The 15837-nt window shown below is 42.5% G+C and overlaps 1 protein-coding gene across 1 annotated transcript in view; it reads left to right on the plus strand.

Annotated features, from left to right (window-relative positions):
* The first annotated feature begins 3246 nt into the window (after positions 1-3246).
* camk1da (calcium/calmodulin-dependent protein kinase 1Da) overlaps positions 3247-15837 on the plus strand; it is an 89040-nt gene continuing 76449 nt past the window's right edge. Inside the window, exon 1 of the mRNA XM_063005396.1 lies at positions 3247-3685. Within this exon, the coding sequence (XP_062861466.1) occupies positions 3591-3685 (95 nt within the window). The 5' untranslated portion in view covers positions 3247-3590. The remainder of the gene's footprint in view (positions 3686-15837) is intronic.

Below are 15837 nucleotides of genomic sequence, written 5' to 3' on the forward strand. Positions count from 1 at the left end.
CATTGTCCTTAAGGGCGGCACAGTGGCTAAGTGGGTAGCACTGTCGCCTCACAGCAAGAAGGTCCTGGGTTCAATCCCCAGGTGGGGCGGTCCGGGTCCTTTCTGTGTGGAGTTTGCATGTTCTCCCTGTGTCTGCGTGGGTTTCCTCCGGGAGCTCCGGTTTCCTCCCACAATCCAAAGACATGCAAGTGAGGTGAATTGGAGACACTAAATTGTCCAAGACTGTGTTCGATATAACCTTGTGTGAACTGATGAATCTTGTGTAGTGAGTAACTACCTGTCCTGTCATGAATGTAACCAAAAGTGTAAAGCATGATGTTAAAATCCTAATAAACAAACAAACAAACAAACATTGTCCTTAAAAGCTGGATTTGCTTTTTTTCTGTTTTTATCTTTGTGGCATGTACTTCAGTTGTAATCTAGATGTCCCCAAATTTCTGTAAGTGTAAAATTCACTGCTATGGACAGCTTACCAGTCCAGGATGTGTTCCAGTGGCTCCCACTGTTTCCAGGAAAGGCTTTGGGCACTATTCAAATCTCGGACTAGCAAACAATCTATGAGTAAATGTGTATGACAAGAATGATCAAATTTTACTGACTGTTCAGGTTACTGTACTGAATGCTAACAATTTAATAAAATGAAAACATTTGCACTTGAGAGTGTTTTTTAATATGATATAACACAACGGTCTGCACCCCCCCCCCCCCAAGGCTCACACAAATAACATGTATGCATTTAACAGAGCTTCAACAATTTTTTCCCTTATACCCTGTATCACCGTATACAATGTAAGAATGATAAACAAACAGTAGGCGCCGCTTGCACACCAGCACCGAGTTTCTGAACTCCCCAGTTAGAAACTCGGTGTTGCCACCGGTCGGCTGGGCGCCATCTAGCGGGCATAATTGGCAGTGCCTGGAGCAGATACTAATTGGCGATGTGCTCTCCTCGGATGCAATCTGGTATCTCTCAGCAGCAGAAGACAAAAACTGAGTGCGCTAAATCGGGAGAAAAATGGGGAGAAAATGCATTAAAAAAAAAGAATGGTAGGAAACCACAATCCCCCTCACACCATGGTAGATTTGCACCCCCCTCAATGAGTTAATGGCTACATCTTGACAAAAAGGTGTTATTTTATTGATCTGTGCGTCAGTTACACTGGTAAATGTACCAGGCCATCCACATGATCGTTGGGAAAATAGAAACTTGTCAGACTAGTTGATCTTATTGCTCCAATGTCCAGTTCTGATGCCTGTGTAGCCACTGTAGGTTTTCAACAGTAGGCAGGAGGAGCATACATTGGGATTGTTACACTGTGTGTTGTGACACATCATCAACATCACCATTAGCTGTGCTATTGACCAGCCAGTCACCCACACCACACAACGCTGGCTGTGCCTTGATGTGCCTTGATACATTGTATATTATCCACTATACTTATATACTCTCTTCTATTTATTATCATTCATTTAGCCACTGTAGTCACCTTGTAATTATATAGTAGTCTATACACTGTACAACCATTATCTGTTTACTGTTTTTAATATATGCACCTTTATTTTTACTTATCTTGTCGGGTGGCACGGTGGCTAAGTGGGTAGCACTGTCGCCTCACAGCAAGAAGGTCCTGGGTTCGATCCCCAGGTGGGGCGGTCCGGGTCCTTTCTGTGTGGAGTTTGCATGTTCTCCCCGTGTCTGTGTGGGTTTACTCCGGGTGCTCCGGTTTCCTCCCACAGTCCAAAGACATGCAAGTGAGGTAAATTGGAGACACTAAATTGTCCAGGACTGTGTTCAATATATCCTTGTGAACTGATGAACCTTGTGTAATGAGTAACTACCGTTCCTGTCATGAATGTAACCAAAGTGTAAAACATGACGTTAAAATCCTAATAAACAAAAACAAACTTATCTTGTCACTTTTTACTGTACAGTAATCCCTCCTCGAAAGAACCCCAGAACCCCCCGCGAAAGGTGAAAATTCGCGAAGTAAAAACCATGTGTTTATATGGTTATTTTCATAACCCGATTCCATCGGGTTTAGCATTTAGCATCTTGTCATTAAAACCAATGGATTGAGGTAGAACAGCACGCTAACATGTCAATATAACATCTCCCTTCAGGTACCGATTACGGTTACATTTCCTGACAAGCCCGAACTTGCAAATAAAAACACTCGGTACAAGTTTATACAAGTTTAAAATCAGTAATATTTTATTTACGTTTGAAAAGAATTAGTTTGTCTGCACCGTCAGCCATGTTTATTCTTCTGTAAGAGAAGAGCACCCGACCCGCAATGAATTCTGGGATTGCCTTGATCACTAAAGGCAGCGTCGGATGCTCACTCGTTTTTGAGTGAAAATAACGTTGAAATGTTGAAGGATTTGGAACAGCCTCCTTATCGGTATCGGAAGCGCACAGGATGACGTGAAATGCGTCTATGTAGAGAGAGAGCTAGCTTTTCGAACACACCCCTTGTCTGCAGAAATCCGCGAACCAGCGAAAAATCCGTGATTTATATTTAGACATGCTTGCATTTAAAATCCGCGATAGAGTGAAGCCGCAAAAGTCGAAGCGCGATATAGCGAGGGATTACTGTATTATATGTAAAAAATATCTATCTTGCACTTCTGGTTAGATGCTACTGCATTTCGCTGGATCTGTACTTGTACTCTGCACAATGACAAAAAAGTAAAATCTAATATAATATAATGAAAATATGGACAATTGCGACCTCTGCTGGCTGGTCAAGGAGACTGAATGAGAGATGGGTAATTCACAAATACTGTAGTATCTCTCCAAATGAGATACTGGACTACTGTATGTAAGAGCCCATCTCTGGTAGGTGAAAAAAAGCGGTCAGCAACTTTGTGTGCGTCTGAGGGAATGCAGTGGTTTGCTGCTCTTGGAGTTTTACATATTATCCACTGTCCCTGTGGGTTTCTGTTTGGTACTTGGGTTTCCTCCCACTTTCTAAAAACGTGCCAGTGAGTGGACATGGTGCGTGAGTGGACCGCCACGCTGAACAGAATAGCGGGCTAGTAATTGCAAAGTGTGCTGTTTTCACAGACAGGCCCTGATACAGAGCGGCTACTAATAACCGTGTGTGTGTGTGTGCGTGTGCGTGCGTGTGCATTTGGCGCAATGCGATTCATGTACACCACTTGACTGCGTGTTCTCCGCCCCTCTGGTCGCGGTGTAAGTGCATCTCATGCTTCCCTCGTTGCTTTAACGTCGAGCACGGATCTGTCAGGGATCCGGTTCGTTTCCGCTGTTCGGGGACGCAGTTTGGGGAGGGTGCAACAAACTACGTCAAAGCGTTTAAGCCGCTGCAGGTGCACCAGCGGGAAACGCGTGTACTTCACCGATTCACACCAGCTAAACAGCAACACTTCAACATACGGAGGGAAAAACAGAATAAGCTGATAAACAGAATCTGGTAAAAAAAACAAAAAACAACGAGCCTTACAGACTAGATCCCACTCGGGTCGGATCACGTCTATGCGTGTGGTAGCGCAGTCCAGGAGGGAGTGTAATCTGAAGCGTGGGAAAGCGACGTTTTCTCCGGGGATCTGAGACTGTAAACTCAGCCATGGCTCAAGAGAATGGAGAGGCGACCAAAGATTCGTGGAAGAAGCAAGCGGACGACATCAAGCAGATCTTTGAATTCAAGGAGGTTCTCGGAACGTGAGTAACTTTTACTTTGTTGACACAGACTGCAGCGTTTTCCTGTTCGTAACGGCCGTGGCGTTTCACTGATACTTGACATTCTGGCAAGTTTGTAAGTTGTATTTATTAAAATAATGACATTGTGGCTGGTGATGAAGACTTGAATTATTTTTGTAATACAAAACTAATCTTTCACCTAAAGAAATACATTTGCTAAGGCGTGATGGAGATCCCAGGTCTTTAAACGCATAAGCTGCCCATCATCACTGGACTGGGTTTATCTTCTCTTGAGTAGTTTCAATCACCAGTGTTTATCTTTCAATAATTCATTTTCATTACCCCCTTCGTCCTGGTGGGGGTCACGATAGGACCAGTCAGTCAACTGGACCACATTTCAAATACACATTCATTTCATCTAACCAGTGTCTGCTTACTATATTCACATACATATACAATGCATGGTCATGGTATACCCTACAGTCTTAGTGTTTTAAACAATAGGTTTTTTTTTTTTTTTCAATATCCGCTTTCACCTGGTCAGGGTTGCAATAGTTCCAGCACCAACTAGAAACAAGTCACAAGGTGGACATACCCACCAGAAAAGCAGCCATCTGCTGCAGGGAAACAATTGTCATTCCTATGCTATAACCAGATTTGCATTGTTTACACACCTAGCTAATATAAGGTCATGATGTTTTATAAAGTGCAGTGTTCCATACATTTATTTTGGAATATATTTTGGAATGTATTTTCTATACATTCATTCATTTTGACTAACAGCTTAATCCTGGTTAGGCTCCCAGTGGGTCCAATGCCAAAGCAGAACCATTGGAAGCTTGGCAGTAATACACTATGGACCTGTTTGTGAGCAACACATTTTCACGTACTCACTAACTAATAATTTAACTATCACCTAGGGACTATTTTCATCAACCAGAAAACCCAGTGTATGTTTTTGGGAGGTGGAAGGACATCATGTATCATGTAACCAATAAACTAACTATCACCTTGGGACTATTTTCATCAACGAGTAAACCCAATGCATGTTGTTGGGAGGTGGAAGGACACACAGACAGATAGTGATCGGAGGCATGGATTGAAACACAAACTATCATCTGTACCACTGCAATGACTAAGTGTTTATTTGCTCATGAAATATAAGAGTGATAGTGACAGCCCAACAAGAACGTGCTTATGGCCACCCAAGATGTCTAATTGAAATCTATCTTCAGTAAATTAAAGTTGGAAAAGAATTCTGATGTACCATGTCAATAATCTTATAACCTTTACTTACACACCTAGCTAATGTTCCATACATTCATCGATTCATTTTGACTAATAGCTTCATCCTGAATAGGCTCCTAGTGCGTCCAATGCCACACAGAACCATTGGAAGCTTGGCAGACATACACTATGGACCTGTTTGTGGGCAACAAATGTTCACTCACTCACTAACCAATAAACTATGACCTAAGGACCATTTTCATCAATGAGTAAACCCAGTGTATGTTTTTGGGAGGTTGGAGGACACACAGACATAGATAGTGGCAAGGATTGAAACACAAACTATGATCCATACCATTGCAATGAAAATAAATGTTTATATGCTCAGGAAATGTACCAGTGATAGTGACAGCCCAACAATAATGTGCTTCTGTCCACCACAGTTGTCTAATTGAAAGCTATCTTCAGTAAATTACCTAAGTTGGAAAATAATTCTGATGTACCATGTCAATAATCTTATAACATTTTACAAAAACGGAGAGTTATTAGATAGGTAACAAATAAGGACAATTAGGTGAATTAGGTGATATATAATTTTACGGTTTGTTGTATTTCGCTTAAACACAACAAAACTTGTCATATTAGAATATATGGCAATATATTATTACTGTAATAGCAAGCAAGTTGTTAATGATGAACAGTCTTGTCTAATTTCATAGCACTATCTAATACCAGAGCCTTAATTAGATTTTATTATTATTTTATCCAATTATGAGGAAAAAGGCCAGGGAAAGACACTACATTCTGTCTCTAGGTAAAGATAGAACTTGGTTGTATTCCACAGACTGCCCTTTCACTAACCATAAACCCAGTTGATAAACTGTTAGGTTGTGAGGGGAAAACTCTGTTTATGCCAAATAGTAAAAGTGGCAGTTTATATGCACATATACACATTATATAAAATTATTTTTTATAGGAAATGTAGTGTTTGCATTATTCCTTATTTTACTGGTCTGTATACTGTACCAACTCTAAAAGATTAAATCTGATTATCTGTTATTATTATTTTTTTAAGTGTTGTCAAGTGGATTCAGACTCCTGGGGACCATATGGAAAGTGTTTATCCAGAACATCCTGTCCTCTGTTTGGGTCTTTAGCTTTTTCATTATATCTCTAACTGTATACGTCCATTTTGTATTTTCCTTTAGCTCTTCCAAGCATAATTTAAAATGAATTTTTTATAATGTTTCCAAAATAAGAGAGCTTCAGTTTGATTATCTGGGCTTTATTTGACAGGTTAGGTCTTTCTTCTGTGCTGTCCAAGGTACTCTCAAAAGTCCAGCACCAAAGTTCAAAGGCATTGGTATTTTCCTTGTCATGCTTTATTATTGACCTTTTATTGCTTTTTTTTTATTTTATTTTGGAAATGCTTGCTCCAATCAACCAGCTTTGCTGTGAGAGTTTTCCTTACGGACACCCACAAACCCCAAACCCTCCGTACATATACTTCATATGCTAACCTTAACGCCCTGACACCCACATTACCCTTCTGGACAAACTAACAAATCAGATACCCTCCCCATACATCCTTATGAGAGACTTCAATAGACATGATACTGGTAATGGTACTGGGGAGGAAACAAAACAACCTAGAAGCCTGTATATATTAAACAACGGGTCCAATGCATACCTTCACCCAGGACATGGCGTATATACTGATATAGATCTCACACTGAGCTCTCCAGAGATTCTCCTCAACATCACCTGGAAGGTTCTGGATGACCACTTCCCAATACTAGTGACCAAAACCATTAATCAACATTATTCAGAAATGACAACTAGGGAGAGAAAACTGGCCAGGGTAGTAATTTATCAGTGACTCTTTTAAACAACAAAATACATAGCGTTAGACACACTCTTTCTTCTTCTTTGGTCCCTAGCTGGCGACTGGTTTGGGACGACTCCTTATATAGCAGCCAATACGCTGCTGTGGGTGCCGCAGGATTCCAAACTTCCTTCACAATATTCCTCCACGCTTTTCGATCCATGGCTGCTGTTTTTGCCTGGTCAAGGTTAAGTCTTTGGTGCTTTAGGTCGTCTTCGATTTGCTTTGCCCACGTTTTCCACTGGGTAGGTCGATCTCTCCAGAGGAGTCGGTGAGGTATTCGGTTTGCACTCATTCTACACACGTGTCCAAACCATCTCAGCCGTCGCTGCTGTATCTGCTGTTTAACGGTCGGTTGCTGTTGACAACGGGCTCGGATGACATCGTTTGTGATGCAGTCACGAAGGGAAACACCAAGAATCTGTCGCAGGCACCGCATTTGAAAGACCTTGAGTTTGTTTTGATCTGTCTTTAGCATAGTCCAAGACTCTGAACTGTAGAGCAAAACTGGAAGGATCATTGTTCGGAAGAGGCGGATCTTGGTGGTTGTGGAGATATTATTCTTTTCCATAGGCACCATTTGAGCGAGGCGAACGCTCTGGTCGCTTGTCCAATTCGAGCGTGAATGTCATTTGACGATGCTATTTTCTTCTCCTGGACCAGTGACCCAAGGTACTTGAACTCTTGTACTTGCTCGATTTGGGTACCATTTAGGTGAATGACGGCCCGCGATCCATCGGTTGTGAGCACCTTTGTCTTTCCCGCATTGATTTTAAGACCATATGACTGAGCGATATTGGCAATATCATAAAGGATGTCCGTAGCTGCTGCATCGTTGTCGGCGAAGACAGCGCTGTCGTCAGCAAACATGAGGTCCGACAGGAAGTGCTCTTTGTCAAACTGGACACCACGTTTCCCTTTGAAAACCTTCCTCATAATGGCGTCCACTACACTATTGAACAGGAGTGGGGAGACCACATCTCCCTGGCGGACTTCTGTTAGAATATAGAACTCCTCTGATAGTTCATTTTGGATCCGCACTTGACTGGTGCAGTCCTTGTAAGCTGTGTTGAGGAGTGTAATGATTTTGTGTGGGACGTGCTCATTCTTCAGTGTTTTCCACAGTGCGGGCCAGTGCACACAGTCAAAGGCGGATCTGAAGTCGATGAATATGATGATGGTTCGTTGGCCACATCTGGTCCTCTCTTCCATAAGTTGACGAAGCGCAAAAATTTGGTCGCAACATCCACGGCCAGGGCGAAAGCCCGCTTGTTCTTCTCGTCTGGTTTGCTCACGATGTCTTTGCAGCCTTGTTTGGATGATCTTCATGAACACTTTTACGACGATGGATAGGAGACTGATACCACGATAATTCCCACATTCCTGGTTGTTACCTTTCTTGTGGATGGGCACAATGATTGCTTTCTTCCAGGTGGTTGGTATTTGTTCAGTGCGCCATATTGTCCGGATGAGTAGGTGAAGCCGACTTAGCAGGATGTCGCCACCAGCCTTGATCGCTTCCACCGTGACCTGGTCCACACCAGCAGCTTTGCCGTTTTTCAGTGAGCTGATTGCTCTTTTCACTTCCGCAGTTGTGGGCTCGGTGTCGTCCATTTGTGTTTCGGGGTGAGCAATGGGCGGTGGGTCTGCTGGTGCTCCGCTGGGCGCGTCATGACTGTACAGGGTTTTAAAAAACTCGTGCCAACGTTGCAGACGTTCGGCTGTCGATTTGACGAAGGTTCCATCTGTTTTCTTGATGTTATCGTTGGTCGCTTTGGTCTTTCCACTCAGCTTTCGGAGAGTGCTATACAGGATATGGTATTTATGTTTGGCCGCAGCTTCCTCGAGATCAGCTGCCACTTTGTTCCAGTATTCCTCTCGCTCGGACTTCAATTTGAGGCGAACTTCTCGATTTAGCTGACGATAGTGTTTGTAGTTTGGCAACTTCGCGTGTTTTCGTTTGGTCACCAGATCAAGACAATCGTCAGATATCCATGGTTGTGTTCGGGGGCGAATCGGTGGGCACAATGACTTAGCACAGTCCAAGATCGCATCAGAGATCCGTCTTTCTTCTTCATCTACATCGTCTAACACATCCAGTGGCGATCTGGAAATCTCGTCTGCATGTGATATTCAGCAGCTGTTTCCAATGTGGCCTTGGTTGCGTACGCGCGATCTGCTTGGCACGTTGGATTTTCAGTTGGATCTTGGCGCGAACCATGTAGTGATCGGAGCCGCAATCAGGACCTCTCATGGTCCGAACATCCTTCAGTGTCGAGCGGAAACGGTTGTTTATCAGGATATAGTCTAACATAGCCGAATCCTTGCCGGATGGATTGCGCCAGGTCAGCTGATGTTTTTGCGGGTGTCGGAAGCAGGTATTCCAGACGATCAAGTTGTTAGAGGCGGCGAAGGATAGGAGACGCAGCCCATTGTCATTGATTTTGCCATGACCAAAATTTCCCATTGTTGTCTCCCAGCCGCTCCTGTCCGCGCCAACATGGGCGTTAAAGTCGCCAGCCAGGATTATCACTTCGGTCTGCGGGAGCAAGTCCAAGGTGTGCTAAAGATGGTTGTAGAAATTATCCTTGGCCGGGTCTGGGCTGGTTTCGATTGGCGCATAGACTGCGACAATGTGGGCCCGAATGGTGCCGTGAAGAGTGAGGACTGCTAGCCGGTCCGATATTGGCTGGAAAGCTCTGACACTGCTGGCTGCTCGTGTATCTACCATGAACCCTACCCCTGCCGCTCATTTGTCGCCGCCAGAATAGAACAACATCATCGTTTCGTCAATGGCCGGTGGCTGCACGGTCATCGTCCCAGATCCAGTGAGTCGCAGTTCGGACAGTGCCGCAATCGATATCTTGCATGCAGCAAGTTCATGGGCAATGATTTCTTTTTGGCCAACATGGTGCCCTGTTCGAACGTTCCATTCGGCGATTTTCAATTCCAACTTTGGAGTGAAACATTTCGTTTTTGGTTTTTGGCCCATAGCTGACTTTTCACCAGCATCCTGGGACCATAGTGCTGGCGCATCAGCTGCCCCGGATGCAGTAGCATTTGTCGCAAACGAGAATTTTTCGGAATCCATAATGGTCTCTTGGCTAGTTTCCCCAGTTTCCTGGTTCTGATCACCTCGCCAGGGCCGATCACCTTCCTCCTTTTGCAGCCGGGCTTAGGACCGTCCTTGGCGGAGATGTTAGACACACTATCGACCTGAACGTAATGAGCTGCTTATATGTAGACAGCCTTTGCATATGCAGCAAAGCTAGACACCTGCCAACAATAGAGCGCAAACTCCAGTAGACCATAAACCACTTCTGCCAACTGAGGTCGCTACACCCAGACCCAGAGTTAATCCTGGATGTTGAGGGTATTAAATCAAAAGAGAAATTAAATTTCTAGGTCTAGTTATAGACAGCAAGCTCACCTTCGTATCCTGCATCCAACAACTAATAAATAAATGTCTAATAGGCCATGAATATTATGGAAATCCTGTCCAGTACCAATGTAGGTCTGAACCTTGTACTATTCAAACACTTAAATAAAAGCTTGCTTTAATGTCGCATGAACTATGCGAACTGCAAGGAAGACCTTAAAACTTAAAACCGAAACCAAAAATCATTGTTAAACTAACTGAGACCCGAAACAAATCACCCCATCACCAGTGATCTACCAAAACAATTCTCTAACATCAGAGAAAACTACCCAATCACCAAATAATCTACACAGATGGCACAGGTGAAAATTTTGTAACCACTGGCCTCTAGCACAGCATTCGCTTACCAGAACACATTTTTATCTTCACTGAAGAAACGTATTCCCTAAATCGCCGTGGATTTCATACAACACAGCCCCCACAAAGACTTCCTAATCTGTTCCGACTCCCAGCAGTCTTCAAAAACTGACCATCCCATCATTGCTAACATTTTTTACAAAAGCTAAAAATCTGAAAGAACAAAACTACAGAGACTAAAAATAAACATCAGACTCTAACGTAAAGCATGCTCCCACCACACAGGGGGTTTCCTTCATTTTTTTCCCTTTAATGAACTGGGGCTGTCCCTTCTTTCTGTTTGTTTTACATGAACAATGCTACTAATTTTTACATCGACTGTTCAATGCCAAAACATTCTATGTGGAAAAATAAGCTCAGGTCTTTATTCCTGTCACGAGTTTGCTTTAATAGACCTTTACAGATGCATTTATCAGGCCATTTGTTTATTATAAAAAGTTGCAAAAGCAATTTTCTCTTGCAAAGAGAATGAGGTATTTCAGGGTAATCCTTTCGACTGCTGGGACAGCCTATGATTTAAGAGTTGCTGGATTAACTAGGATGGATTATGTTTGGCACAAGAGAATTCTTAATAAGGCCCCATCCTATCCTCGTTGCCTAACAACAAACAGCACAGTTTGTAAAATGGTTTATCATTAACTATAATATTGGGTCCCAGTTTGTCTGATTGCACAGGCTCTAAAGTTCTACCATTTAGTAGGTAGATGAGTGCATTAATTGACAGCCTTCATGTAAACTAATGTAGGAGGACTCATGTTCTCAATTATGTTTGTGTGTGCGTGTGTGTGTGCATGCACATGTGTGGGTGTCTGTGTGCACATGCATACGTGTGAGCCAGTGCTGAATTTATGACCACATGGAAATCTCTTTCATGAATCTAATGCAGTGCTGATGAGGCGGATCTGAGCTTGGTGCTAGGACACTGCCGTCATAGCAACCTGAGAGCCAGGAGTCATGGCAACTTGGAACGAGCCTTGCCAAGTGACCGTCTGGTAGTCTGCTTGTATCTACTCCTCCCACATATAATCCTTCTCTTAATAATGTACAGCTGCACGCTCTGTACTGATAGTTTTTTCGCTTTGCCTTGAAAATGCCCAGCTGACCTGTCCGTTTGTCTGAAATGGGCAGAATCATTATGTCGCAGGCCAGCCAACCATCCCTGTCAGCCTTGGCTGGTAATGGATAATTTCTTTCTCTGAGCTGCTTTTGCTTGACCCTAATCTCTGCTTTTGACCTAACATTTTACATTTGCTCTGAAGGCTTTACCATTTATCTGCTTCCTGCTCTGAGCTACTAAATAACCACACTGAAATGTGAAAGGATAGACATGTGTTCACACATAAGGGCAGCTAGTAAGCTTGATCCAAAGCTGTTGCTACTCTATATTTAACATCTGATGGAAATAAAGTTGCTGGTGCCCAGACACAGTTTTTAAGGACAGAAAAATGTGCTGTCTTCACATTAAAATGCAAAAATGACAAAGTACATTTTACTTGTCATAATTAGGGATGGTTATGCTTACTTGAAACAGCTAATATATAAATGGACCTTAGGATTTGTGTACCTTAAGATAAGTTTTAAATTCTGCTTATGTAATGTAAAGATATAGTCATAAAAATGTACTCAAGTAAAAATACTGTCAAAAATGCAAGTGCACCTTCCAATGGCTATAGCTCTTTTTGCCATTCACTCCCCTTGGACATCAATATATATATATTGCAATCAATATATATATATATCAATATACACCGATCAGGCATAACATTATGACCACCTCCTTGTTTCTACACTCACTGTCCATTTTATCAGCTCCACTTACCATATAAAAGCACTTTGTAGTTCTACACAAATCTATCTATTTCTCTACATACCTTTTTAGCCTGCTTTCACCCTGTTCTTCAATGGTCAGGACCCCCACAGGACCACTACAGAGCAGGTATTATTTGGGTGGTGGATCATTCTCAGCACTGCAGTGACACTGACATGGTGGTGGTGTGTTGGTGTGTGTTGTGCTGGTATGAGTGGATAAGACACAGCAGTGCTTCTTCAGTTTTTAAACCCCTCACTGTCACTGCTGGACTGAGAATAGTCCGCCAACCAAAAATATCCAGCCAGCAGCGCAGTGGGCAGTGTCCTGTGACCACTGATGAAGGTCTAGGAGATGACCAACTCAAACAGCAGCAATAGATGAGCGATCGTCTCTGACTTAACATCTACAAGGTGAACCAACTAGGTAGGAGTGTCTAATAGAGTGGACTTTATTGGACACGGAATTTAAAAACTCCAGCAGCGCTGCTGTGTCTGATCCACTCATACCAGCACAACACACACTAACACACCACCACTATGTCATTGTAACTGCAGCGCTGAGAATCATCCACCACCTAAATAATACCTGCTCTGTTGTGGTCCTGTGTGGGTCCTGACCATTGAAGAACAGGGTGAAAGCAGGCTAAAAAGGTATGTAAAAAAAACAGATGGACTACAGTCAGTAATTGTAGAACTACAAAGTGCTTCTATATGGCAAGTGGAGCTGATAAAATGGACAGTGTGTGTAGAAAGCAGGATGTGGTTTTAATGTGATCTGATCTGATCAGTGTATCCATCAGTACATGCATTGCAAAGAATGCACACTTTTCATTTTATTTATCCATGTGAATCATTCATTATTAAGTTCTCTGTGTGTATCTAGAGTGCTGTGTAGAGTATTTGCCCTTCACCTGATTTCTTTTATTTTGCTAATTTGTCACATTTAAATGTTTCAGACGTGCCAACTAATTTTAGAATAGAAACACAAAAACAAAATGCAGCTTTTAAATTATCGTTCAGTTTATTGAACATAAAGATTTATTCAATCCAATATCAGTCTTGTAAAAAAAAAAGTAGCTGCTTCCCTGAACTGCTTCTGCCAACATTGGCATTAACAAATGCAATCAAACGTTTGTGCTATCTCAACAGAATTCAAGTTAGAACTATGACTCAGCCTTTCAAAAACCTTCATTTTTTTCTTTTAGCCATTCAGAGGTGGACTTGCTTATGTGTTTTGGATTGATGTCCTGCTACATAAAACAGCTGCGTCTAAACTGTAGGTCACAAAATGATGGGCAGACATTCTCATTCAGGATTTTCTGAAAGAGAACAGAATTCATGGTTTTATCAATTATGACAAGGCAGAAGCAAAGCAACCCCAGACCATTACACATAGCTTTATGCCAAATGTAGTTTTACCCTTTGCTTCTGAAAAATTCCACCTTTGACTAATCAGTCCATAGAATACGATTCCAAAATTCATGAAGGTAAATTTGATGCTTTTGTCAAATGTAAGACGAGTCTTTGTGTTTTCTTTGGTCATCAGTGGATTGTGCCCTGCAACTCTCCACAGATGCCATTTTTTCCCAGTGTCTTTCTTGTAAAATTGTGTGCATTGACCTTAACCAAAGCAACTGAGACAGTTGATGTTCTTCTGGGTTCTTTTTTTGTCCTCCTGTATGAGTCAGTGATGCATTCTTCCTTAAATTTGGCGAATGGCCACATCTGGGAGGTTTAATCACAGTTCCAAGTTTTCTTTATAAGTGAATAATGGCTCTCACCAAGTCCCAGAGTCTTAGCAATGGATTTGTAACCCTTTCCAGACTGGTAGATTTCATTGACTGTGTCTGATCTGTATTTGAATCTCATTAGCATCATATTCTGCTTTTGTGACCTTCCCGTCTGCTTCATGTTCCCTGACAGGCTCTATTTAGGTGATGTTTAGATTTGATAGACCTGGCAGTTATCATGGCTGGGTGTGGCAAGGAAAATTAAACCCTGTTGTCAACTAAATTTAACTGGTTGAATTGAACGGGTTGGTTAAAAGGTTGATTTATTCTCTAAGGGGCAATTACTTTTTCCACATAGAGCCAGGTAGGGCTGAATATAATTTTTCTTTTAATAAATGAAATCTAATCTAAGTATTTACTTGAGTTATACAGTGGGGGAAATAAGTATTTGATCCCCTGCTGATTTTGTAAGTTTACCCCCTTACAAAGACTTGAACAGTCTATAATTTTTATGGAAGGTTTATTTTAACAGAGAGAGACAGAATATCAACAAAAAAATCAGAAAAAAAACATTAAATAAAAGTTATAAATTAATTTGTATTTAATTAAGGGAAATAAGTATTTGATCCCCTACCAACCAGCAAGAATTCTGACCCCCACAGACCGGTTATGTGCACATGAGGCACACAAATTAGTCCTGTCCCTGTATAAAAGACTCCTGTCACAGAATCAGTTTCTTCCGTTCAAATCTCTCAACCACCATGGGCAAGACCAAAGAGCTATCAAAGGACGTCAGGGACAAGATTGTAGACCTGCACAAGGCTGGAATGGGCTACAAGACCATCAGCAAGAAGCTTGGTGAGAAAGAGACCACTGTTGGTGCGATAATTCGAAAATGGAAGAAATACAAGATCACAATCACCCTCACTCTGGAGCTCCATGCAAGATCTCACCTTGTGGGGTAAGAATGATTCTGAGAAAGGTGAGGTCAGCCCAGAATTACACGGGAGGAGCTTGTCAATGATCTCAAGGGAGCTGGGAGCACAGTCACCAAGAAAACCATTAGTAACACACTTCGCCGTAATGGATTGAGATCCTGCAGTGCCCGCAAAGTCCCTTTGCTCAAGAAGGTTCATGTACAGGCCCGTCTGAAGTTTGCCAATGAACACCTGAATGATTCAGAGAAAGCTTGGGAGAATGTGATATGGTCAGATGAGACCAAAATTGAGCTCTTTGGCATCAACTCCACTCGCCGTGTTTGGAGGCAGAGAAATGCCCAGTGGGGATGGTGTTCTTGGGGTCATATCCAGCATTTCTCTGCTCCCAGCTCCCTTGAGATCATTGACAAGCTCCTCCCGTGTAATTCTGGACTGACCTCACCTTTCTCAGAATCATTCTTACCCCACCAGGTGAGATCTTGCATGGAGCTCCAGAGTGAGGGTGATTGTGATCTTGTATTTCTTCCATTTTCGAATTATCGCACCAACAGTGGTCTCTTTCTCACCAAGCTTCTTGCTGATGGTCTTGTAGCCCATTCCAGCCTTGTGCAGGTCTACAATCTTGTCCTTGACGTCCTTTAATAGCTCTTCGGTCTTGCTCATGGTGGTTAGAGATTTGAACGGAAGAAACTGATTCTGTGACAGGAGTCTTTTATACAGGGACAGGACTAATTTGTGTGCCTCATGGGCACATAACCGGTCTGTGGGGGTCAGAATTCTTGCTGGTT

The sequence above is a fragment of the Trichomycterus rosablanca genome, chromosome 1 (assembly GCF_030014385.1).
Source record: "Trichomycterus rosablanca isolate fTriRos1 chromosome 1, fTriRos1.hap1, whole genome shotgun sequence".
Taxonomy (NCBI): domain Eukaryota; kingdom Metazoa; phylum Chordata; class Actinopteri; order Siluriformes; family Trichomycteridae; genus Trichomycterus; species Trichomycterus rosablanca.